Raw genomic sequence first — 26,824 nt, forward strand, 5'->3', positions numbered from 1 at the left:
AGAGTCAAGTGAGTGAGGACCAGAGGATGTCCACTGGATTCAGCAACATGGAGGTCATTTGAGTGAACACCATTTCTTTCTAGAATTTTGTAAGAGATCTTACAAAGATCTCTGCAGGTAAGAGAAAGAGATAGGAGCACTGCAGTTTGGAAATAAGGCTCAGGAATTTTTTAAGGTGAGAGATTTGAGTATTTGTAAATGTTAAGAGGAACTGAAGAGCCTCTTGGTGAAGGTGAAAGAGGAGAGTGAAAAAGCTGACTTGAAACTCAACATTGAAAAAATGAAGATCACGGCATCCGGTCCCATCACTTCATGGCAAATAGATGGGGAAAAAATGGAAGCAGAGGCAGACTTTATTTTCTTGGGCTCCAAAATCACTGCAGACGGTGACCACAGCCATGAAATAAAAAGACATTTGCTTCTTGGAAGAAAAGCTATGACAAACCTAGATAGCATATTAAAAGCAGAGACATCACTTTGCCAACAAAGGTCCATATAGTCAATGCTACGGTTTTTCCAGTAATCATGTATGGATGTGAGAGTTGGTGGCTGAGAACCAAAGAATTGATGGTTTTGAACTGTCGTGCTGGAGAAGACTCTTGAGAGTCTGTTGGACAGCAAGGAGATCAAACCAGCCAATTCTAAAAGAAATCAACCCTGAATATTCATTGGAAGGACTGATGATGAAGCTAAAGCTCCAATACTTTGGCCACCTGATACGAAGACTCAACTCACTGGAAAAGACCCTGATGCTGGGAAAGACTGAAGGCAAAAGGAGAAGGGGGCAGCAGAGGATGAGATAGTTAGATAGCATCACCAACTCAATGGATATGAATCTGAGCAAACTCTAGGAGATAATGGAGGACAGAGGAGCCTGCCGTGCTATAGTCTGTGGGGTCACAAAGTGTCAGACATGACTTAGCAACTGAAAACAACAAATGTTAATAGGAGGGACTAAGCCGAGAAAAAGAGAAATAATGGATAATGTAAGATTATTGGAAGATAAGATGCCATAAAATTCAGATCACAGGCAGACATGCATGCTAACTCGCTTCAGTCATGTCTGACTCTTTGCGACCCTATGGACTGTAGCTGCCAGGCTCCTCTGTCCATGGGATTCTCCAGGCAAGAGTACTGGAGTGGGTTGCCATTTCTGCCTCCAGGGGATCTCCCTAACCCAGGGACTGAACCCACAACTCCTGTGTCTCCTGCATTACAGGTGGATTCTTCACCCCTGAGCCATCCAGGAAGTCCCAGATCAGAGAAAAGTCTGAGGAAGAATGGACGGCCAAGATGCAGGTAGGTTGTAGTTGGGTGGCAGGAGTTTTGGGGGTTTCAGTCTGAACTATTTCCTCAGGAAAAAAAAAATATGAAGAGGATCAAATACTAAGCATGAAGTGAGGTGACAGGGTTGAACGTGAAATGGAGTAGAAAAGGCTTACTGGAGAGAATGAATAAGCTAGAGGGAAGTGGAAGAATCTGGGGGCAATGCTGAGGGCTCAGTTGAACCAAGACTCGTAAATTTATATGTTACACATTTGCCCCATTGGGTAAGTTTATTCCGAGATGCCCAAGCTGAGGTAGGCACAGAGAAAAGATAACTGGATTTCTGCAGAAGCAACACTTTGCCAGACAAATGCAGTGGAAGCAGAGGTAGTTATTAGCAAGAGACTGAGTGAAATGATGGAATCTGAATCGAAGACATGAAGAGAGGAAAAGTAAAAAGGTAAAGGACTGGAAGTTCTGGTGAATCTGGCAAATGGTTACAGTGGGAACAAATGAAACTGAATGAGTTGGCAAGGTAGGAGGAATTGGTCTGAGGGTAGGATATCTGAAAGGAATTTTGAAGGTGGAACTGCTTCAGGTGCGGCCATAGGAGTTGGAGGACTTTGCGTGGAGTGCAGGGGTAGGGGGCAGTTTAAGGAACTGAGAGGCTAAAGGAAGAGGAAAAGAGTCAAGCTGAGAAGACTGTGCCAGATGTCATAGCACTCAGTGAATGAACAGGGATGACCAAGAGGCCGACTATCAAGGCTGATTGGAATGTCTGCCAAGAAGTTTAATTTTCCAAATTAAGCTTTCTTTAAAACTGTGATTGCAAAAATATCAACTAGTTATTTATAATCTTGTCCTTTTCAAACCTTCTTAGGAGGCTCGTTTGTTTTGGTGAGTGGAGTTATGGGGGGGATGCAGCAAAAGCATGAGAAAGTTATGTTGTTTATGAAAGAAAAGGATCAGTTCAGTTTAGTCGCTCAGTCGTGTTTGACTCTTTGCGACACCATGAACTGCAGCACGCCAGGCTCCCTGTCCATCACCAACTCCCGGAGTTCACTCAAACTCACGTGCATCGAGTTGGTGATGTCATCCAGCCATCTCATCCTCTGTCATCCCCTTCTCCTCCTACCCTCAATCCCTCCCAGCATCAGAGTCTTTTCCAATGAGTCAACTCTTCACATGAGGTGGCCAAAGTACTGGAGTTTCAGCTTTAGCATCATTCCTTCCAATGAAAACCCAGGACTGATCTCCTTTAGAAGGGACTGTTTGGATCTCCTTGCAGTCCAAGGGACTCTCAAGAGTCTTCTCCAACACCACAGTTCAAAAGCATCAATTCTTCGGTGCTCAGCCTTCTTCACAGTCCAACTCTCACATCCATACATAACCACTGGAAAAACCATAGCCTTGACTAGACGAACCTTTGTTGGCAAAGTAATGTCTCTGCTTTTGAATATGCTATCTAGGTTGGTCATAACTTTCCTTCCAAGGACTAAGCATCTTTTTAATTTCGTGGCTGCAGTCACCATCTGCAGTGATTTTGGAGCCCCAGAAAATAAAGTCTGACACTGTTTCCACTGTTTCCCCATCTATTTCCCATGAAGTGATGGGACCAGATGCCATGATATTCATTTTCTGAATGTTGAGCTTTAAGCCAACTTTTTCACTCTCCTCTTTCACTTTCATCAAGAGGCTTTTTAGTTCCTCTTCACTTTCTGCCATAAGGGTGGTGTCATCTGCATATCTGAGGTGATTGATATTTCTCCTGGCAATCTTGATTCCAGCTTGTGCTTCTTCCAGCCCAGGGTTTCTCATGATGTACTCTGCATATAAGTTAAATAAGCAGGGTGACAATATACAGCCTTGACGTACTCCTTTTCCTATTTGGAACCAGTCTGTTGTTCTATGTCCAGTTCTAACTGTTGCTTCCTGACCTGCATATAGGTTTCTCAAGAAGCAGGTCAGGTGGTCTGGTATTCCCATCTCTTTTAGAATTTTCCAGTTTATTGTGATCCACACAGTCAAAGGCTTTGGCATAGTCAATAAGGCAGAAATAGATGTTTTTCTGGAACTCTCTTGCTTTTTCCATGATCCAGTGGATGTCGGAAATTTGATCTCTGGTTCCTCTGCCTTTTCTAAAACCAGCTTGAACATCTGGAAGTTCATGGTTCATGTATTGCTGAAGCCTGGCTTGGAGAATTTTGAGCATTACTTTACTAGCCTGTGAGATGAGTGCAATTGTGCAGTAGTTTGAGCATTCTTTGGCATTGCCTTTCTTTGGGATTGGAATGAAAACTGACCTTTTCCAGTCCTGTGGCCACTGCTGAGGTTTCTAAATTTGCTAGCATATTGAGTACAGCACTTTCACAGCATCATCTTTCAGGATTTGAAATAGCTTAACTGGAATTCCATCACCTCCACTAGCTTTGTTCATAGTGATGCTTTCTAAGGCCCACTTAACTTCACATTCCAGGATGTCTGGCTCTAGGTGAGTGATCACACCATCGTGATTATCTTGGTTGTGAAGATCTTTTTTTGTACAGTTCTTCTGTGTATTCTTGCCACCTCTTCTTAATATCTTCTGCTTCTGTTAGCTCCATACCATTTCTGTCCTTTATCGAGCCCATCTGTGCATGAAATGTTCCCTTTGTATCTCTAATTTTCTTGAAGAGATCTCTAGTCTTTCCTATTCTGTTGTTTCCCTCTATTTCTTTGCATTGATCGCTGAGGAAGGCTTTCTTATCTCTCCTTGCTATTCTTTGGAACTCTGCATTCAGATGCTTGTAGCTTTCCTTTTCTCCTTTGCTTTTCGTTTCTCTTCTTTTCACAGCCATTTGTAAGGCCTCCCCAGACTGCCATTTTGCCTTTTTGCATTTCTTTTCCATGGGGATGGTCTTGATCCCTGTCTCCTGTACAATGTCACGAACCTCCGTCCGTAGTTCATCAGGCACTCTATCTATCAGATCTTGTCCCTTAAATCTATTTCTCACTTCCACTGTATAATCATAAGGGGTTTGATTTAGGTCATACCTGAATGGTCTAGTAGTTTTCCCTACTTTATTCAATTTAAGTCTGAATTTGGCAGTAAGGAGTTCATGATCTGAGCCACAGTCAGCTCCCGGTCTTGTTTTTGCTGACTGTATAGAGCTTCTCCATCTTTGGCTGCAAAGAATATAATCAATCTGATTTCAGTATTGACCATCTGGTGATATCCATGTATAGAGTCTTTTCTTGTGTTGTTGGAAGAGGGTGTTTGCTATGACCAGTGCGTTCTCTTGGCAAAACTCTATTAGCCTTTGCCCTGCTTCATTCCGTACTCTGAGGCCAAATTTGCCTATTATTCCAGGTGTTTCTTGACTTCCTACTTTTGCATTCCAGTCCCCTATAATGAAAAGGACATCTTTTTTGGGTGTTAGTTCTAAAAGGTCTTGTAGGTCTTCATAGAAGTGTTCAACATCAGCTTCTTCAGCATTACTGGTTGGGGCATAGACTTGGATTACTGTGATATTGAATGGTTTGCCTTGGAAACGAACAGAGATCATTCTGTTGTTTTTGAGATTGCATCCAAGTACTGCATTTCGGACTCTTTTGTTGACCATGATGGCTACTCTTTTTCTTCTAAGGGATTCCTGCCCACAGTAGTAGATATAATGGTCATCTGAGTTAAATTCACCCATTCCAGTTCATTTTAGTTCGCTGATTCCTAGATTGTCGACATTCACTCTCGCCATCTCCTGCTTGACCACTTCCATCTGCCTTGATTCATGGACCAATGCTGTAAAGAAGAAAGTGATAGAAGGACTGAAAAGGGAAGAGCCAGGGTAATGGGGAAACAGAAAACCTGAGGTATAATGGGAAGGTGAGCAAGAAGAGACACAGTGGGAGCGGCCTGGCAGCTGTCCTGAAGCTCTCCTAGAGGGCCTTAGGGGAGAAGCACTCCCCAGTTAAAGGGATATCTAGGAAGTTGTTCTGTTTGATGTGCAAAGAGTCAGTTCACTAAATAATACAAATCAACATAAACTTGCCAATCATAGGTGGAACTGGATGGGACAACGTGTGCGAGACTAGTTTTAAGATTGTGAGAGCAGGGTGACTACCATAGGGTTCTTCCAAACCAGACCATGCAAGCAATTTTCCTTTTCATTAAATAGCTGCCAATTTCTCAATCTTTTTTGAGAAATACTTCCTCAAAGACTGAAATTCCTTGTGACATTCTATATAATCTAAGTAACTCATATTGAAAGAACTCTTATATTTTACATCTAAAAGTAATCTCTATTTGTTGAGAAAATATTCTAATTTTTAAAATAAAAATTTTATTTTTTATGTTAAATATTTCTGGTGTTGGTGTTTGATATTCAGGAAATAGCATACCAGAGACTCAAGTACCCATTATATTATCAGTGTTTATATCTTATATGCACTATTTGCTATGTGCTGAGTGCCTACTAAGATTTTTTATGCATCATTTCCCTTTTTTTTTTTTGCCCCAGCCTGTGGCATGTGGAGCTTCCCTGACCAGAGACAGCGGAAACATGGAATCTTAACCACTGGACCACTAGGGAAGTCCCCCTATTTCACTTTTTAAAACAAAAAATTCTATGAGATAAATACTATTATTACAGCCATTATGTTAGTGAAGAAAGAAATGGAGGCTTAAAGTCATTTGACCACGGTATCACAGTTAATAAGTGGCAGTGGTTTAGTCGCTGAGTCGTGTCGAACTCTTGTGACCCCATGGATGGTAGCCTGCCAGGCTCCTCTGTCCATGGGATTCTCCAGGCAAGCGTACTGGAGTATGGTTGCCATTTCCTCCAAATAAATGGCAGAGCCAAATTTAATTTTGTCCTAGATTTTCATGTCACATTTTAAAACATTTTTATGGAGTTTCCCCTTGAATAATATTATACTTCACTTCTAAGATTCTTTTTGGAATTCCTCTTAGTAGGAAGCAGTGATTGCTACTCACCTAAATACTTATTCGTCCTTTCCTGGGTCTGCAGCTTGGCAGCATTTGCCAGCCTTCCCAGCTGCTAGGTGTTGACCAGGTGACTGAGCTCTAACCAATAAAATGTGAGCAGAAATAATCTGTGCCACTTCCAAGCCTCGCTCATAACAACCTCCATATTCTTTTCCCCTTCTAGATGTCTGGGATGGTGACCACTTCCAGGGCAAACTTGTAAGTCACATGTTGAAGACTCCAGTTTCCACCAGCATGGGCCCCCGACTGACCCCATAGATGGAAACTACCCCAAGGACCTGTTGCCCAGTACTGTTACAAAAGAAATAATTTTTTTTGAGTCATTATATATATGATGTCATCCGGTTCACCAAGTTTCACAAAAGAATTTCAAACATTTGGCACCAAAGAGTTCCAATACTAATAAGTTGTTTCAGAGCATAGAAAATGAAAAAACAAAAATTTTAAATTCTTTTTATAAAGCAAGTATAACATTATTATCAAAACTTGTTAAGGGCAAACCTAAAAGACAATTACGGGCCATTGGGCTTCCCTGATAGCTCAGTTGGTAAAGAAGACAGGAGACCCCGGTTTGATTCCTAGGTTAGGAAGATTTGCTGGAGAAGGGAAAGGCTACCCACTCCAGGATTCTGGCCTACAGAATACAATAGTCTTTATTGTCCATGGGGTCGCAAAGAGTCAGACATGACTGAGCGACTTTCACTTTCACCGCTTACGAATGTTAATGCAAAAATTCTGAATAGACTCCAATACTACAAGAAAATAATACAATTAGAATTCATTCCAGAAATGCAAAGATAGATTAATATTAACATTTTAATATAGTTTACCAAAATAATGGTATAAGGGAAAAAATGTATTATTATCTCTATGGATGTTTAAAAAATCTTTTGACAGAAGGTTCAGGATTGGGAACATGTGTACACCCGTGGCGGATTCATGTTGATGTATGGCAAAACCAATACAATATTGTAAAGTAATTAGCCTAAAATTAAAATAAATAAATTTAAATTAAAAAAAATTCAACCGTAAAGTCATCATACGACTGAGTCCCTTCATTGTTCACCTGAAACTACCACAACATTGTTAATCGGCTATACCCCAGTACGAAATATTTTTGGTGTTAAAAGAAATTAAAATTAAAAAAATAATGGAGAAATGCCTGAGGCATTCCTACTGAGTTAAACAACAAAGAAAAATTGACCAGCACCTTCACTACTATTTAACATTGTACAGAAGCCAATAAATTTATATGAGAGAAAACAGAGACATAGGAATCAGAAAGAAGTAAAATTATCTCTACTTACAGATAACATGAAAATACATCTGGAGAACGCTAGAGACTCAGTGAATAAACTCAAACATTAATTTTTTAAGGTAGCAGGACATGAAAGTAACACACGAAACTCAAAAGTCTTCAAAAAAGAAATAAAATAAAAATAATATAGATTCACTTTGCTGCCCAGCAGAAACTAACACATTGTAAAGCAACTATACTCCAATAAAAATTAAGAATAAAAAATTTAAAAACCTCACAAGTCTTCATACACACAAATGATTACAAGTTAGAAGCTATAATGGAAACAAACCTGAGTTATACTAGCTACAAAAACGATGAAATATTTAGGAATAACCTAAATAAGAAACATTCAAAATCTATATTCAAAATACTATGAATGCTTTGTCAAGATGCAAAAGCAAACTTGAACTAGTGGAAAGACATCTCTTTTCCTTTTTAGGACATCTCAACATCATCAAAATGTCATTTTTCCTTAATTTACAAATTTTAATATAATCCCAATAAAATATCCAAAGTTTCCCTGCTCTTTTGGAGAGAGACAAGATGATGCTAAAATTCGTGTTTTTAAAACAACCCAATACTAGTTAGAAAAAACCCTGAAAAAGAATAGCTCTGAGGGGAAGAAAGTAGCCTACGAGATATTAAAATATATTCATCAGTTCAGTTCAGTTCAGCCGCTCAGTTGTGTCAGACTCTTTGCGACCCCATGAATCGCAGCACGCCAGGCCTCCCTGTCCATCACCAAATCCCGGAGTTCACTCAGACTCCCGTCCATCGAGTCAGTGATGCCATCCAGCCATCTCATCCTCTGTTGTCCCCTTCTCCTCCTGCCCCCAATCCCTCCCAGCATCAGAGTCTTTTCCAATGAGTCAACTCTTCACATGCGGTGGCCAAAGAACTGGAGTTTCAGCTTTAGCATCATTCCTTCCAAAGAAATCCCAGGGCTGATCTCCTTCAGAATGGACTGGTTGGATCTCCTTGCAGTCCAAGGGACTCTCAAGAGTCTTCTCCAACACCACAGTTCAAAAGCATCAATTATATACTCATAAATTTGTATAATCCAGTGTGATACTGATACATGAACAGATAAACCAGTAATAGAATATCCAGAAACAGACCCAACTCTATGGAAATCTAGTGTGTTTAATAAGGAAGTGTTACTAGTCACTGGGGGCAAAGATGACTTTTTAGCCAATGATTTTCGGATAACTGGATAGGCATCTGCAAAAAGATGAAATTAGATCTCTTCCTCACAATATAGACAATTCTGTTGGTCCTTTGGAGTTTATATTCTAATGGGAGTTCAGTTCAGTTGCTCAGTCGTGTCCCACTCTTGGCGACCCCATGAACCGCAGCCCGCCAGGCCTCCCTGTCCATAACCACTCCCGGAGTTCACCCGAACCCATGTCCATTGAGTCAGTGATGCCATCCAACCATCTCATCCTCTCTCATCCCCTTTTCCTCCTGCCCTCAATCTTTCCCAGCATCAGGGTCTTTTCAAATGAGTCAGCTCTTAGCATCAGGTGGCCAAAGTATTGGAGTTTCAGCTTCAACATCAGTCCTTCCAATGAACACGCAGGACTGATCTCCTTTAGGATGGACTGGTTGGATCTCCTTGCAGCCCAAAGGACTGTCAAGAGTTTTAACCAGCACCACAGTTCAAAAGCATCAATTCTTCAATGCTCAGCTTTCTTCACAGTCCAACTCTCACATCCATACATGACCACTGGAAAAACCATAGCCTTGACTAGATGGACCTTTGTTGGCAAAGTAATGTCTCTGCTTTTTAATATGCTGTCTAGGTTGATCATAACTTTCCTTCCAAGGAGTAAGTGTCTTTTAATTTCATGGCTGCAATCACCATTTGCAGTGATTTTGGAGCCCTAGAAAATGAAGTCTGACACTGTTTCCACTGTTTCCCCATCTATTTGCCATGAAGTGATGGGACTAGATGCCAACAATTAAGTAAATTATCAAACTATATACTATTACATTAAAAAGAGATATGTGCCTAACAAAGGTACCTGGGAAAGAGGTCTAGGGAAAGAAGAAGAATCACAGTGCAGAGTTTACAATTACAATATCTAAAAATGGGGGCAGAGAGGCCTTATTGAGATGAACAGTGACATTTAAGCAAAGACCTGAAGAGGCAGCAAGCTTTGTGCATAGTCTTAATTACAAACTTCCTGGATGGCTCAGTGGTAAAGAATCTGCCTGTAATGCAGGAAACACAGGAGATGTGGATTTGATCCCTGGGTAGGGAAGATCCCCTGGAGGAGGAAATGGCAACCCACTCCAGTATTCTTGCCTGGAAAATCCTATGGACAGAGGAGACTGGCAAGCTACAGTCCAAAGGGTCACAGAGTCAGAGACGACTGAGCAGAAGCACGGACTAGAGAAAATCACAAGCCAACCTTAGTCATGGAAATGGACACAAAACACTGAACAACCCAAATATAGTAATGTGCTTAAAAAAGTTAGCACCTCGTGATCAACTTGGTTTTATCACAGGAATGTAAATTTGGTTTAACCTTAGAAAACTATATATACATTTTGTTCATCACATTACCAATTAAAAGGATCATTTTAATAGATTTAGAAAAATAATTTAATAAAATCCAACACTTACTCATGATTTTAAAAAACAAAGTGATAGATAAGCAAGAAAGCTCTTAGCAACTGAAAATAGAAACTAAGCTTTCAAAAAGGGCAACTACCAAAGTCACACAAACAGTACTGTTACTGAACATGGTTTGTCTTGCCTGAAGTCCAGCAGGACAAAACACTGAGATGCCAAGGTTTGCAGCCGAGAGAGACTTTATACACAAGATAGCCAAGCTAAGAGACAGGAAAACCAGTCTCAACTCTGCCTCCCCAAGGCAAGGAGCTCAGTTATTTATGGGATAAAGAATAAAAACACAAGGCGTGGGGAGTGTGGAGAAAGATGACTGGAAAGAGGTATAGAATCTGCCATTCTGAGCATCTGTTAACTAGGCTACAGGCCTCTGCAAGTTTTAAGGGTAGTGTTTTCACTCCTCTGATGTCAAAAATGTCACCAAGCAACCACTCGTGAATGCCTAGTTGACAGGTCAGTGGTCCAGACTTATCCAGCTCAGCTCAAACTATCCCCAGCTGACTCCAAATTCCTGAAAACAACTTGGGCAGACACCTTACTGTTTGGGATAAGTGTAGCCAAGAAGACCTTCGAGTCTCAAAACGACCTTAATTAGTGATGGCAGGTGAAACGGATTTAACGTAGGTTTTGGTAGCATCATTGTTAATAGAAACTTTAGAAATATGCCTTTTAAAATTAGAAAGGATGTGTAATATTGATACTTTTATTCATCTTTCTACTGAAGAGCCTAATCAATACCAGCAGAAAGTGAGAGGGGAAAAAAAAAAGCTTAAGAACTAGAAAGAAACAAAAAAGTCACTATTCACAGATATGAGTCCCGACCCTACAGACAAATCATTAAAAGTAACACAGGCAGTTAACAAGATGCTGGATAGAAGGATAAGCCCCATATCCCCTGCTTCCAGGACCAGCTCTTCACAGCACACAGTGGAGAGAAGCCCTCACAGCTAACTAACTGTGAGCACCCAGATCCGGCGCAATTCTTCCACCAAGGAGGAGGCCACCGTCAGCCACACCTCTGGGCCTCGTCCACCTACCTCTCGGAGCTTCTACTTCGAAGGCAACAAGGTGGCTCCGGAAGGTGTGGGCCGCTTCTTCTGGATGTTGGCCGAAGAGAAGTGCAAGGGTGCCGAGCTTTTCCTTAAGGGGCGGAAGCAGTGGGGTGGCCGCGCCCTGGTCCAGGACCGGCAGGTGCTGGCCCCGGAGGAGTGGAGCACCTCCCTGGAAGCCACAGAGGCCGCCACGGCCCCCGAGAAGAGCCCGAACCAGGCTCTCTCTAGGATCTACACGTCCTGGGTTCTGCGAACGCAGACGCCCAGCTCTCCGAGTTCCTGGAGCACCACTTCCTGGAGGAGGAGCTCGTCAAGAAGCTCGTCAAGATGGACGTCCACTTGACCAACCTGTGCAGGCTGGCCGCCCCCAGGCCAGGCTGGGCGAGTATCTCTTCCCGAGGCTCTCCTGCCAGCGCGATTAGGCATCTCCGGAATCTGGTGGCCTTGGGGGGACCCCTCTGCCTTCCCCGGTCCCAAAATCTCTGCCAGAGCCACTGCCTCCAGCCAGGAGGCAACTTTTTAACCACTCTGAAACCTTCACCCAAGCCGTGGCACCAAATGGGAACAAGAAATGTTCCTTTTGCAGAGGGGAAAAAAAAAAAAAAGCTTGGCTGTTAAGAAAAAACCGTTAAGTATCTGAATAGCATGGATGATTTGTAGTCTAATTCTCTCAATTGTCTAAAGAAATGATTCCTAACTTGCGTGCATTTTATAAACTATGTTTGCTCTGCCTAGAAGAATAAACACACCTATTTAGAAAGTGTTGAATAGAATTTTAGGGTTTCAGGACTTCTATGGAGTCATGATAAAATTGCTTTCCCTGAAGAAAAAAGAAAGAGTTGATGTGATGTGATGCCATCAGTCTGTATTGAAGAAAGAACCCTATGAAATTAATTTTTGGTCTCCCATCAGGTTGCTACTGAGAACACTGATTATTAATTACATCATTCACTGACCTCTTTATAAACCCTCTCAAGAGAAATTTTTCTCTGTCTTAATATTAGGAATAACACTGCTTTGCGTGAGTAATTGGTTTATTTTTGTTTTTTTGGATACTGCAAATGATGTAATTAAGTTTCTTTTTCTGACTGCCTGATAAAAACCTTAGAGCCAAATCTGTGGTCGGTTCACCCAGAGTAAAGGAGTAGGATTGTATATGCATTTTGTATATGCTTCATTCCTGGTTCTTCTATTACTAATTCATGTATTTTATGGAGTCTTTTAAGCCACCTTAATCCCTTTCTGGAACAGTGTTGTATATAAACAGATAAATAAACTTTTAAAATGCAGATTTTAAAAGAAATAAGACCCATGTCAGAAATCAGTTGGATATTAGATGCTGGGAAATACTGAAGGCAGGAGGAGAAGGGGACGACAGAGGACGAGATGGTTGGATGGCATCAGTGACTCAATGGACATGAGTTTGAGCAAGCTCTGGAAGATGGTGAAAAACAGGGAAGCTTGGTAGGCTGCAGTCCACGGGGTCGCAAAGAGTCAGACACGACTGAGCAACTGAACAATTAGAGCAAAATAGAGACAAATAAGTTATGTATAAAAAATTCAATAAAAGTCAAAACTGTGCACAGAGAAAAAAATTTAACTTTATTGAATTATATTAAGATGTTCTAAATAAATGGAAAATATGCTACATTCAAGAATAGAAAGATTCAGTTCTCTCTAAATTGATCTATAGATTTATTGCCATTCCAATTAAAATCCAGTAAGTTGTTTGGTTTTGTTTTTTCCTGGAACTTGGAAAACTGATTATAAAATGTGCTTGAAAAGCAAAGTTCAAGAATACACAGGATTCTCCTGAAGAAAAAAATTAGGTGTGACTTACCCTATTAGATGCCAAACCTTTAATAAAGCTGGAATGATGGCACAGAGATAGGCAAACTGATCCAGTGGAACTGGCTAGAGAAGCGGACTCAAGGACATATGGAAACTTGACAGATGATGTAGCTGTTAGAGGGAAAGGATGCACTATTCAGTAAACTGTTTTCCACAGTGAGGGGTGAGGCAAAGTAATTGGATCCTACCTGTCAGGCACAAAAATTCCATATGAATAAAGGCTTAAAAATGAAAAATAAAGCCTTCAAACTTTTGTTTTTTTATAGCTTCAGGATAAAAGATACAGAAAGCAGTCACAAATGTTTATTAACACTCACCCAATATATAAAAAGTTACAAATCAATAGGAAACACATAACCCAATTGAAAAATGAGCAGGAAACTAAAATAGATATTTTAGGATAAAGGAAATGCAAATGGCCAATAAGCATAACAAGAGCTTAATCTTATGAGTGATTGGAGAAATACAAAAGAACAGCCTAAAGAAATATCATTTTACACCTCTGAGAATGGCAAAATTAAGAAATCTGAGTATACCAACTGATGATGAGTACATTGAACAATGGAAACTCATTCTGTTGGTGGGAGTATAAATTGGAAACCACTTTGGCCTTATTTCATCTAGCCTATTACCAAACAACTTCACACCCAGATCCTCTGTAAAAACTTTAGCATATACACAGGAGATTAGAATATTCATAGTAGTATTGTTTATATAGGCTGTAGTCTGAAAACAACCCACAAGTCCACAGACAAGAAAATAAACTAATAAATTGTGGAATAGAGGCACAATGGGGTATTGCAGCAGTGAAAATGAAAGAACTTTGGTTAGGTATAATCATCTAGATTCTCTTAGTGACAATGTTAAGTAAAAAAGCGAGTGACTGAAAACTATAGAATATGGTACAATTTTTTGTACTATGCCAACACGAACAAGGAGAAGGCAATGGCAGCCCACTCCAGTACTCTTGCCTGGAAAATCCCATGGACGGAGGAGCCTGGTAGGCTGTAGTCCATGGGGTCGCTAAGAGTCGGACATGACTGAGCGACTTCACTTTCACTTTCATGCACTGGAGAAGGAAATGGCAACCCACTCCAGTGTTCTTGCCTGGAGAATCCCAGGGACGGGGGAGCCTGGTGGGCTGCCATCTCTGGGGTCGCACAGAGTCGGACACGACTGAAGCGACTTAGCAGCAGCAGCAGCAACACGAACAAAACCTAGAACGGTTGTTTATGGGCACATATATGTGGTAAGAAAACTTAGAAAATGGGAGGGTCCAATGATTCACACAGAATTTAAGGTAAGTTTTTAAAAAAACCTCTGAGTAGAAAATGAGGGTGTGAGTGGGATGGAAAGGACTTCCTGAGACGATTCAATGGGTTCTGGTAAAATTTTACTTTGCAAATTAAGACGTATGTGCTTCACATTTCATAATTTACTTGTTCTTTCGCCATTTTATTAAAATATTCGGAAAAATTTTAACTTAAATTACAAAAAGCTACTGGAAAGCGCCACGCCTCATTTTTACTAGCCACAAATTGCCGCTCAGAACGCACTCAGGGTCAGCAGTCTCACAGAGTTCGTCACCTGAGGGGGCGGAGCCCCGGGACCACTGTAAGCATGCGCCTTCCAGCCAGCCAATCAGCGACGCTCCTGGGAGGCGAGGCTGGCTTTTCTCCCGCCGGAATTCGGAGTTTCCTCAGAGGAGTGTCGCGGCTGCGAAGTGAACACTTCAGGTAAGGTACTTGGGCAGCAGGAGTGGAGGGTACGCCTGTCCGGAGACATTAACTGCGGTCCTCGGCCATTGGGGTGTTTTTCGGGCGTGAGGAGGGAAGCGTTTATCCTGCGTGGGAGTCTGAGCCAGGGGCTACTCTTGACCAGGTAAAATTTTCATGCTGGCTCTCCCGGGAGCCTCTGACAGGAATTTGAAGACCTTAAAGTTCTTAGTGGGCAGAGCTGTGAATGGCGGGGAGCGGGCGGGAAGGCCCAGGTTGGGCAACTTGGGTTGAACGTGGCGGGTGGACAGGTTGACCGCAGGAGAAGAGGGTGGGCTTTAGTCTCCTCGCACACGGGCCTCCCTCCCGCCCCCGCCTCTAATCCACAGAAACCATTTAGATTAACTCAGGGCTCCCCTTCACTGATCCTTGAGGCCTGGGTCGTGGAATTCTTACTGGATGTGTTTTTCTGCGGATTTTATTTTGTATTTCTGTTGCTGGCAGTTTGGGGTGGGGTCGTGGTTGATCCTGTCAGTCGCTGATTTCACTCTGTGACTGAAGTGCAAAATCTAGATGGGCCTCAATTTATTTAGCCAGAAGCTGGCAAAAGCGGATCTAGAATTCTGCCGCCCTCCCCATCCTCAGAGGAGAACTCTCCATTAAGGCACCCCAGGGGTCAGGGGCAGTGCTGTCATTATCTTGTTAATTTTTGCTCCAACAAAGTAAATGAAGAGAATCCTAAAGTGGAATTCAATTATCTTTATTTGATATCTCTCATTTTGAAATTTGCCAGTCTGTGTAAATAGTGTCTTTGGATTCAGAAGGGTTTTTTTCGTGTTTTTTTGTTTGTTTGTTTGTTTTTTAAATCAGAAAACATTGAAAAATGGTGCCCTCTGGAAGAAAACATTCCGGGAAGTTGGCAAAACCATCCGTGGGGGATCAGGCTATAAGAGCCTATGAATTTGAGCAAGAAGACAAAAAAGATCTGAGTGGTTCAGAGGAGGATGCCATCGAAGGTACAGTAAACCTAACGTTTACTGACCACGTCCTGCATTTTCATGTATTTCATGTTTCTGTTTGGGGGCTAGTGAAGCTTCTATAGCATCTTTCACCTGATGTCTGATAAATAGTACAGAGATTATTATGACATTAACACAGGAAGACTTGCAAAATTGTTCGTATAAAATGGTCTTGGATCCTGATTTAATTCCATCTAACCTGGTAGGCTGCAGTCCATGGGGTCGCTAAGAGTCCGGCGCGACTGAGCGACTTCACTTTCACTTTTCACTTTCATGCATTGGAGAAGGAAATGGCAACTCACTCCAGTGTTCTTGCCTGGAGAATCCCAGGGACAGAGGAGCCTAGTGGGCTGCCATCTCTGGGGTCGCACAGAGTCGGACACGACTGAAGCGACTTAGCAGCAGCAGCAACCTACATAGAGGCAGCTTCCCCTGGTGGCTCAGTGGTGAAGAATCTGCCTGCCAATGTAGGAGACTAGGGCTTGATCTCTGGGTCAGGAGAAGATCCCCTGGAGAAAGAAATGGCAGCCCACTCCATAAGTCTTGCCTGGATAATACCATGAGCAGAGGAGCCTGGTAGGCTGCAGTCCATGGGATGGCAAGAGTCAGACATGACTTAGCAACTAAACAACAACACAACAAACCTGCAGAGAAAGTATTGCATTTATAAATCTGCTTTAAAAACTTGTCTTGGCAGAAAGCTTAAAAAAAGCACAAACCCTCAAAATTAAGATATACCATTAAACAATTACCAAAATAACACACTTAATTTCAAATATTTTTTTTATTGTCATGCAGAGAAGACCCCAACACTTGAGAAACAAGGGAAGAAAAGGACTTCTGCAGCAGTTGAAGATATGGGGTAATATGGTCAAACAATTTTCACCTGTTAGACTTTAAGAACCATCTATTTGGTTGTCCCATGAGTATTGCATGTAAAATACTGGGTATGTGATATTCCTTCCAAAACAATAAATATTTTATGGATCCTTAAAACTTTTCTGATATAATTTTTTCATAGGGGTGAAGTACAGAATATGCTGGAAAGATTTGGAGGTATGTTTTAGGAGATATATGTGTTCAACATTGTTTTAAACCATATAACTTGTATAATAGTAAATAATAATCAGTGGACTGTAAGACTTTTTTAATGCTTTGTTCTTATATGTAAGATTTTGCACAGATATATGTGATTCAGCTTCATAGATTTCCTTATTAACCTTTTCCATTTGTTGATATGAAAAGAGAATGGTACTAACAATGGGTTAGGAATGGTCTTGTTACTTTATACATGTGTGGGTTTAATAGATTATGGAATTTTAGAACAAAAATGGATGGGAAAAATATCCCTCTTTGTATGACTTTCATTGACTAAGTGATGCAAACACACGCATATCTGTATATGTGTCAGTTTTTCATTTTCTCTCTTTTGTTATTTTCTATGACATTCTTGTGTTCTTTACTAAATGCAGTGTAAACTGAAACCTTTAAAATAACTTTATTGTTATTTTTACATTATCAAACTATGTAATTGAGAATTAAAGACAGTGTTGCTAGTAAGAGATGTATGAAAATGTGAAAGTGTTAGTCGCTCAGTCACGCCCAACTCCTTGTGACCCCATGGACTGCAGCCCGCCAGGCTCCTCTGTCCATGGGATTTTCTAGGCAAGGATACTGGAGTGGTTTGCCATTTCCTTCTCCAAAGAGATGTATAATCAAATAAAAAAATCATTAAATTGTATGTCAAATATTAGTTACATTAACTATATTGGGGATAGTATTCTGAAAAAAGAATAAATATTTGGCTCTTCTCTATAGATCATTCATATAATCAAATATTTTTTTAAAGCTTTGCCTTATTTGGTAGTAGCAAAATACTTGACCTTATAAATGTATTATTGGAGATGGATATTGGAAATCCCTTGTGGCTCAGCTAGTAAAGAATTCACCTGTCATGCAGGAGACCTGGGTTCGATCCTTGGGTTGGGAAGATCCCCTGAAGAAGGGAAAGGCTACCCACTCCAGCATTCTGGCCTAGAGAATTCCATGATTCCATGGACTGTATAGTCCACAGGGCCGCATAGAGTTGGACACGACTGACTGACTTTCACTTTCACTTGGAAATACCAAATATCTGATAGTATAGGTAACCTCATCATGGTTGCTGAAAATGACTATTGATAGTAGATCCATATGCATGTGCTTAGCAAAGAATTATTAGAAGTATTAAAATTTTTATGAAATGCAGTACTTATTGGCAAAAAATGGCCTGTAAAAAGCTCCATGGACATATTTAAAAGAGTTCCTGAATTAATTTATTTAGATACCTACTTAAATTAAGATTTTCCTATGCTTTGTCTCTCTTAGTAAAAAATATATTTAATAGTATCACTATGTTTTTAAAAACATTTTAACTGTTTTTATTTTTAGGATTTTTAAAAAGTTTTGTGTTTTATATAATGAGTTCTAAATTTAGTCTAGTGTCTTATGAAAAAATTAGTCTGTCCTTGAGACCTTTTTCTTCAGTTATTAGCTCTTTTTAGTCATCTCTAAATTAAAATTATCTCTAGTTAAGAAAATAAGAATTGAGATACCAATAACTAAAATTTTTCTCAGGAAAAAAAGCAAGCAACTAATCATGCTTTTTGATAGTATGTGTATTTTTTTTTAATATCTTCAAAATTCTTGAACCAGCTTTATCCATATTTATTTGAATATGTGGGAATAAATAACATACTTTCACATTAAATTTAATGAATATCTATTTTCATTATAGCTGATATTAACAAGTCTCTTCTTGCCAAGAGAAAGAGACTAGAAATGTATACCAAGGCTTCTCTCAAAACCAGTAACCAGAAACTTGAAAATGTTTGGAAAATCCAACAAGAGCAAAGGTAAAGTTGTTGGTTTTTTTCACTGCCACAACATTTGTATCATTCCTTACTACTCATGGGTACAAATTATGAGAAGTATTATCATCTTCAATTTATTGGGATCTCTAGTAAAAATTATATTTGATTTTCCTCTAAGTCTTTTAGTCCTATAACTATTTCTTCACAGACTTGAAATACATTTCCTAGAAATCAATAAAGGTGACCTCTTTCCCCTTTTAAATAATGATTGAGACTTTTTTTAAACAATAAAAGTAATTTATTTTCATTTTAAAAATACGCTAGCTGAATAAAAGTGTCATATAAACCATTGATCTTATAACAGTTAACTATTTAACGATATATAAAATGATCACCTTATATATTATAAACAATTTGTATATTTTAGCTGAATTAACTGTTCTTTTGTACAAAATCATTGTACCAAAATGGGGAAAAATTAAGTGAAATATTTCTATTTGAAAATCTTCTATAGTAACTTCAGTGAATCTATCATATCATAACCTGTATTCAGTAGGAGAAAATGAAAAGTAAATTGCTTGGAGATAAAATGGACTTTTCTGGGAAAATGTATATATATAATAAAACTCCACTAGTTTTCAAGAGCTAAAGTGCATGAGAGGATTTTGAGGGTTTTTCTGTTAGTTGGTTAGGAAAATAAATATTTCTGGAATCAGCATAAGTCATACTTCTTGATTTCACATCTGGAAATTTGATACTTTCTCTTTTATTATAGAATAATTACGTCAAATCAATTTTGTTTTGATAGTTGTTCCACGTTGATATGAAATATAATAATATTGTTTTACAGGCAGAAGCTTAACCAAGAATATTCTCAGCAGTTTCTGACTTTGTTCCAGCAGTGGGATATGGATATGCAGAAAGCTGAGGAACAAGAAGAAAAACTTGCTGTTAGTATTATGCTTAGCTTTGTAGCTTTATAATTAATCTATTATAACCAAGTTTCAAGTAGAAGTGGAGAGCCTGGCCTTGTAGTACACTCATGGAACTCAGTCAGGTTCCATTACCTATTGCTGGCTGTGAGTTTGGTTCTGCTGAATGGTAAACCATAAGTACAGGCACATACCATATATAAAAGCTGTTGGTATTTGCTTCCTACCTAACACTTTGTTAATATGAAGTTTGCTATTAATACTATGTAGAGGTTATAGTTATTGGTAATGACAAAATCTAGGTTATGAGTATGTAAGTAATAGATAAAGTAGGGTGAAGGGCAAAAACCATTGGTTGAAAACAGGCCAAGAAATTGAAAGATCAGCAATATTGGAAGGATCATCTGTGTTGACGTAGAACTCAAGAAGAATTAAGACATGTTTTGAGCACTGTTGAGATTTCCTATTCAGTGACTAGCTGGATTATTATTGTATGTAAGTGGTGAACACATTATCTAAACTCATAGTAAATGTTAAGATAAAATCTGAAAAATACTGATTTAAAAACTATTCCTTTTAAGTTTAACATAGAATTATTTTTTCCTAAATTTTACCCAAATAGTTATTACATAATTTTTTCTTTTACATTTGCAGAATCTGTTTCGACAGCAACAAAAGGTTTTTCAACAATCTAGAATTGTTCAGAGCCAGAGACTGAAAACAATTAGACAATTATATGAGCAGTTCATAAAGGTTTGTTGTATTTGTTAACATAATACATTCTTATAAACTATGTGGAAGTAGAATATAATTTTTTTCTCAGTTTAAGGGGAAAACATTTTGCTTACACATTTTAAATTCTTAACTATTTTCCATTCTGAATTCATTATATAAGTGCTAAATGCTATCACTGGACATTATCACTTGGTGTAGGAACTTTAGTACTATATTTGACACCTCCATTTCCCTTATTCTTCACCACTGCTACTGCCCTAGTTCAGAACCTTGTTATTCTTTGCTTATACTATAAACACTCTTAACTGATTTTTCTGTTTACCAACCCATCCTTCATGGGTCTGCCATACTGTCTTCTGAAAACATTATCTTTTCCCTCCTGAAAAACTGTCAGTAGATTCTCATACTGAATTCTTAGGTATTCAAGATTTACCCCCACCCCCCAATAATATGATCCTTTTTTTATGCTTCAGTTACTACATTCATCCTTTGCTTCCACCCTTTCACATAATTGCTTTCTCTGAACCCTGCACTTTGGTGCTGTTGTTTATGCGCTTGCCCTAGAATACTTTTAACTCCTTTTCCCTTACCTTTTCAATCTTATTCTTTTGGCAACTAAATTGGAATTAATCCCCATTTTCTACTACATAGCTACAGCAAGTTGTGCTTCTATTCCTTTCATAAAATTTTGTTATTTTTTGTTCATTTCTTCCAGTGAGAAGGTACACCACTGTTGTAACTCCTTTAATAATATTTGATTTATGATGGTATTTTCTGTTCCTTTAGTGGATATTTTGGTTTTCATGTATTAGAATATTTTTATTTGAGATAAATAATGTGCATTGTTGAATATTAAAAAGTTCCTACTTTTGAAAATTAACTGCATAAGTTTTGAAACTGAGATGAAAAGTGGTGGTTTGTAACTGACCTAGCTTTTTGTGTTTTAGAGTATGGAGGACTTGGAGAAGAATCATGAAAATCTACTTACTGGTGCACAAAATGAACTTAAAAAAGAAATGGCTTTGTTGCAAAAAAAAATTATGATGGAAACTGTAAGTTGTTATTCAGATCTGTAAAAGAAAGTATTAATGTAAGCATTGAAATATTTTATTTGCTGAAATATGTATTAACACTTATCTAAAAATTAAACCAGTGTTTAATATCTTCTCTCATGTAACAGCAGCAGCAAGAGATGGCAAGTGTCCGAAAGTCTCTTCAATCCATGTTATTCTGATGACTCTTTGAAGGAAGAACTTGAACCTAAGTAACATGATACAATTATAACATTAGCTAATAAGTCGTTAGAGTGATTTAAGATTCTGGTTTAAAATATTATATAGTATTAATCATTGCAAGACCATTCTTTTTGTTCACCTCCAAATATGAACTTTTGTGAGGAGCAGCAATCCCTAAATTATATGTACCACTTTGCTTCAGCTCTTTAATAGTGCTAGTGATAATATAGCAATAGTGAATTTTTCTAACATTTGTCATTTAACTTTTAGCAATAAAAATGATTTAATTGCAAGTTTTGGCTTCGTGTATTTGTATCACTTCCAAAAGGTAGAAAACACAAGTATAGATGGTTAATGTTCTTATTTAAGGAAAAAAAACATAAAATCTATTATATGTACATCCTTTCATGCATATTCATGAAGTTACACTGCCAATTCTAATGAAAATAAGATTTCAAAAATATATTCTATTGACTTCTAAAACTTATTAAAAGCAACTTAAGTTTCCCTTCTGGAATAAATTAAACTGCTAAAATCCATTTTAAAAAACCAAACAGGATATATAAATACTGTTTTAAGGCATGGATTTTTGAATGTCATTTCTACAATGACATCAAAATGCCATTTAACTGGGCTCAGTCCATAATTAAATGACATATGCCCTTAGTAAGGATTAAGAGCATTTCATTAACATACCTAATTACTTATGGTTTAAGTACTTCACATCGGTCTTTAACTGTAAATTACATAGAATGTTTTGTTTTCCAGTTTCAATATTCAGTAAATATATGGAAGTTTTTACATTTATTTCCAAACTAACAGTTAATTCTTATACCTGGTATTTTAAAATGTGCACTTTTTAAACAGAGAAAAACATATTGAACACTTAATAAATATTGTTTCAGCAAAATAAATTTTAAATATTTGGGTTAAACTTAGTATTTTTTGCTGAAAATACTTTCCCTGAGTTATTCAAAACAATATGCCCAATAGAAGGAGAGAAGAGTGACTTTGTCTTGTTTCTCCATATTTAAAATTCTAATTTTTGTCTCATAATCCACCTTTATTTTAGGTTTTCCAAATTTTAAAAAACAAATACATACTGATTCTCTTCTTCTGTGATCAGTTATATTGGAAGAAATTAGTCCTCCATCATTAACAAATATCTGACATTAGGGACAGTTTACTTCCTAAATTTTTGCATTTTGTAAAGGATTTCCCTTTTAAGCCAAAGTACATGTTGGATTATAAATTTTAAGTACTATTCAAATTAAGCTGTTCGTACTGAATTTTTACCAATTGTTTTAGAAGCAAAATAAGTACTCCAGAGTATATTCATTGTACTTAACATATTTCCTTTTAAGGAATATCAACTTTTGCTCTTTTTACAACATGCCTTTTTCTTGCTTAAGATACAGTACATGTTCATTATTTCTTTTTTAAAGAAATGTTTTCAACATATGGCTTATGGTCTACAGAACTGTTAGATAAAAATTACAAACAGGTAAGATGAGAATTGAGGATCTGGGTTACCAAAGAACCATATGACAGTTCTATTATTCATAATGAGCAATAGAAACATTTTGAGAGTGGAAAGATAAGAATCAATATTTAATGTACTTAGTGACTGAATAAAAGATACTTATTTTATCCCCATTTTATCTTGAGTGAAAGTGTACTTTAAGTAGCTTTAGCTGATATTCTAAAGGAAAGATACTTTTGTCATGGTTTCATAAATTACTGATTTTCTTATATGTCAATTGTGCTTAGGCTACTGTTTTTATTTTTCACAAATGGAAATGTTTAATATCCACTTTTTTGTGACAATGAAACTTAGAATATCAAGGAATAATTGGCTCTCACTGTAAAGATGCTTACATTTGACTCAATTACAAGTCTATGCACTTATGCAATATTATGAATTCATTTATCAATTCTTAGCAATCAAAGTAACCATCTCCCTCAAGATGGCTAAAATCCTCTGTCCTGAATTTTTATGTAATCCTTTGGCAGAGAAAACCCCAACTGTCTGATAAGGATTTCTGAGACAAACAGATTGCTCTTTAGAACTGTAGTGGTTCACTTTCTTATACTTAGAAAATTGAAATTTCCTTCTTTGGTTTTGTTTAGAATTAATTTATAGGTTGTATTACTCTGATAATACCTTGATAAGAAATGTTGATAATGAGGGCTTTGCAACTAAGATACAATGGATCTATAGGACTTAATTTTTATATTAAAATATAACCTTATTTGATAATATACTAGCCTCCTGCAAAGAGGGATTCCTTCACTCATAGGTTCCCCTAACTGCTTCTCCTCTTTTCCTTGGGATATTAGTCAATATGCTTGTGAACCTGTTCAGGTGCTTGATGACATGAAGTCTTGAAGATACTTAGATGAAGGTGTCTTGAAATTTGCAGGCACAAAGCACTAAAGTACCTCATCATATCAAGTGAAGAAATGACCTTTAGAAACAAAAAAAGAAAATATAAAATGGATTATGGTCTATGTTTTCTGAAGTAGCAGCTATTTTTTTCTGTCCTCCACCCCCTAATCTCAAACCTTAGCCAAAAATTCATCATCAAAAATATTACATTTTATAGTTTGTATTTGGCTCTCACTGTAGTCATCTGGAATATGCAGGGTATTTCACAGATTCAGAAACTGAGCTCAGAGTGATAAAAGGTCTTAACTAAATTACAAAAGCTGAAAAACAACAGAACTCAAGTCTTCTGACTCCACATTCTTTCAGTTTTCTGCTGTGCAACAAAGCCACCAGTTTTCTACTAGAAGGGGCTGTCAGTCATTAAAATTGAAATCACTCCATCATATACTGTTCTTATTCCTGTGAAAGTAGTTGTAAGACAGTAAAGGCCTGGAAAAGACACCATAGTTGAGGGAAGGCATACAAAAATTGTGTTCTTTACAAAATTAAGGAGGAAGGCACACTATTTAAGAACTTTCCCAGAGACTGGGGGCAAATGCTTCCTTTCATAGAAAGGAGCCTTGTAGCTCTGTTGGGAGAATATTCTCACTGATAAGAGGAAAATCTTATTTACTTGAAAAACTCCATCTGACTTTTCTCTCTCTGAAGCAAGAACCTTTTCTCTTAAGGATGCCAAAGGGCACAATATGTTGGTTTTGGTCCACCCGGTGTTTGTTTGCTTGTTTTTAATTGTGGTTAACACTTTGTTAACCACAATTAAACTGAATTAAACTTCCTTAGCATAATCTCCACCACTGATGTAAAACCAGGCCAACTCACTCATTACAAGTTAGGTGCTTGAATTTTTAACACCTGATATTTTAATTACACTCATTCTATTTGGTAATACTTATTTAAGTTCACCAAAAGGAACCCTACATTGAATTTTCAGATACTTTGAAAAATCACCCCCTATTTCTTAAATTTAGATTATTTTGTAGCACTAATAATATTTATAGTGGATAGTAATTTTAAAGAAATAATTCTTTCAAACATCTTTTAGAATATTGCCTGAGAACCTTTCAAGGATTAAGATTTATATCTCACCACCATTTGAAGAATGGAAGACTTCTGAATAAATATTATTAATTTACTCCAAAAAAGCATACTATAAAACCTAGAATAAAGGATGATCACATGTACCCCATTGATCCATGCACAGAACAGATAGGTTTTAAAAAACACCTATCTCTAGTAAATAGTGTGAGATCATTCAAATTATCACAAGGTTCAATGTTTCTTTTAGCTCACTTTAATATTAATTTTTGTATATCTCTAACAATTTGGTGAAGTCTAGTGAGGTCTGGAGGTGAGGAAAAATGAGGCAAAATTGTCCAGAAATAGCACTAGTTGAAGCCTAGCCATAAATGTCTCAGAAAAATTTTTTAAAACGTTAAAATTGCCTTCTTTATTTGTGATTAAAATGTTAGAAACAATGATTTTCTTTTCCTTAGATGGCTAAAGCTGCTTTCTTATGCACCATAATCCTATATTTTATAATTTTTAAATAGAAATTATGTATTATCTGTATCACTTTTTTAAGCAGGATGCAAGCTATGAGAATTGAATTTGCTTGATAAGAATCATCATTATTAATATAAATTTTGCACTATCCTCAAGGGCCATACACATATATATGGTTGTTTACTTCTAGCACAAATGGTCCTGGAATCCTGTACTTGGTTGTACCGTCTGTTCTGTTTCCTCAGTATTAGCTTACATTTCTTGATGAAGTAGTGCCCTCTGCTAACCCAAATACCATTTAACTTACCTGTTATCTGCTGTAAGTTCAGAGTAATTCTAATAACCTGGACTAAATAAGACACTAATTCATGTTTGTAAAGCTTTGCCAGAGAGTGAAGTGATTTTTGACAATTTTGTACTTTTTTTTTAACTTTTATTTGTGTTTATTTTTTGCGGCAGTTATTCCCAGGCCATAAGTTTTTGTTTCTTCAGTTTCTTCTGGGATATGTTTTTCTCCTGTGCAGCTTCCTCTTCTGGTCTAGGAACAATCTATTCTTTTTCAGTAAGGATCATCTCAGTGTGGCAGGGAGAGCTCATGTAGGGATTGATACAATCGTGAGCTCTTTTAAGTCCTGCGCTGCATCTTGGGGACTTTGTTCACCTGGATGTGCTCAATGACCAGAGAATCTACATCTAAGCCCTTAAGTTCAGCATTATTACTCTCTGCATTTTTAAGCATGTGCAGTAAAGATTCACCACTCTTTTTGGCCACCAACCCTGAATCCAGCCCCACTGTTTGGCCTGTACAAACCTACCAACTCCACCATTGTAACGACGGAATGGCACACATTGCCTCTTTAAAGTGACATCCATCAGATACTTGGTGGCTTGTCGGATATGCATACCCTTTATGGCCTGGGCAGTTTCACGAGTGTTCTTAAAGTGAACACGAAGATTTGAACCTCTTGATCTGCATGATTTTGTGGGGTTTTCTGGGTTGAGTGAATAGTATACCATTTTTAGAGGTCACCTCAGGCCACTTGTATTGTTTTCTGGTACTATTTTTTTTTTAAGGCACACAGTTTTGTTTTTAAGGATTTACATTGTTGGAACTGTATCTTGATGTATATGTGGGCCATATTCAAACATATAAAAGGAACTTTAAAGAAATAATTTTAAATGTTCAGAAATGCTTAATAGATTAGAAAGTCAGGGCTACCTAATACCTCACTGAAATGACTCTTAAGCATAGTATTATCTGACATTTGTTGAAAATAAATAAAAAATCTTAGCAAA

At 37.9% G+C, this 26,824-nt stretch overlaps 2 protein-coding genes and 1 pseudogene across 3 annotated transcripts in view; 2 read left to right on the forward strand and 1 right to left on the reverse strand.

Annotated features, from left to right (window-relative positions):
* The first annotated feature begins 1,293 nt into the window (after positions 1-1,293).
* On the forward strand, positions 1,294-11,659 carry LOC138988011 (ferritin light chain pseudogene; annotated as a pseudogene).
* A 2,507-nt stretch (positions 11,660-14,166) lies between these two features.
* On the forward strand, positions 14,167-21,575 carry SYCP3 (synaptonemal complex protein 3). The gene is made up of 8 exons (XM_070370266.1): positions 14,167-15,819; positions 16,621-16,684; positions 16,844-16,878; positions 18,599-18,716; positions 19,525-19,624; positions 20,261-20,359; positions 21,289-21,393; positions 21,522-21,575. The coding sequence occupies exons 1-8, from the start codon at positions 15,687-15,689 to the stop codon at positions 21,573-21,575; spliced, it is 708 nt and encodes a 235-aa protein (XP_070226367.1). The 5' UTR covers positions 14,167-15,686.
* CHPT1 (choline phosphotransferase 1) overlaps positions 21,433-26,824 on the reverse strand; it is a 29,785-nt gene continuing 24,393 nt past the window's right edge. The window contains exons 8-9 of one of the 2 annotated variants that reach the window (XR_011464160.1): positions 23,846-24,044; positions 21,433-21,601 (exon numbers count right to left, since the gene is read on the reverse strand). Coding sequence is in view for 1 of the 2 variants with exons in the window: in XM_070370265.1 (XP_070226366.1) it covers positions 21,557-21,601; positions 23,934-24,044 (156 nt within the window). In the remaining variant the exon portion in view is untranslated. The remainder of the gene's footprint in view (positions 21,602-23,845; positions 24,045-26,824) is intronic. The other variant, XM_070370265.1, reaches the window with a different exon arrangement.

The sequence above is a fragment of the Bos mutus genome, chromosome 5 (genome assembly GCF_027580195.1).
Source record: "Bos mutus isolate GX-2022 chromosome 5, NWIPB_WYAK_1.1, whole genome shotgun sequence".
Taxonomy (NCBI): domain Eukaryota; kingdom Metazoa; phylum Chordata; class Mammalia; order Artiodactyla; family Bovidae; genus Bos; species Bos mutus.

Bases quoted from the DNA above. Each gene is read 5' to 3' on its own strand.
- SYCP3 (XM_070370266.1), top strand. From the start codon at position 15,687: ATGGTGCCCTCTGGAAGAAAACATTCCGGGAAGTTGGCAAAACCATCC. The intron at 15,820-16,620 runs GTACAGTAAACC...ATTGTCATGCAG, and splicing joins AGAGGAGGATGCCATCGAAG to AGAAGACCCCAACACTTGAG. The intron at 16,879-18,598 runs GTATGTTTTAGG...TTTTCATTATAG, and splicing joins TATGCTGGAAAGATTTGGAG to CTGATATTAACAAGTCTCTT.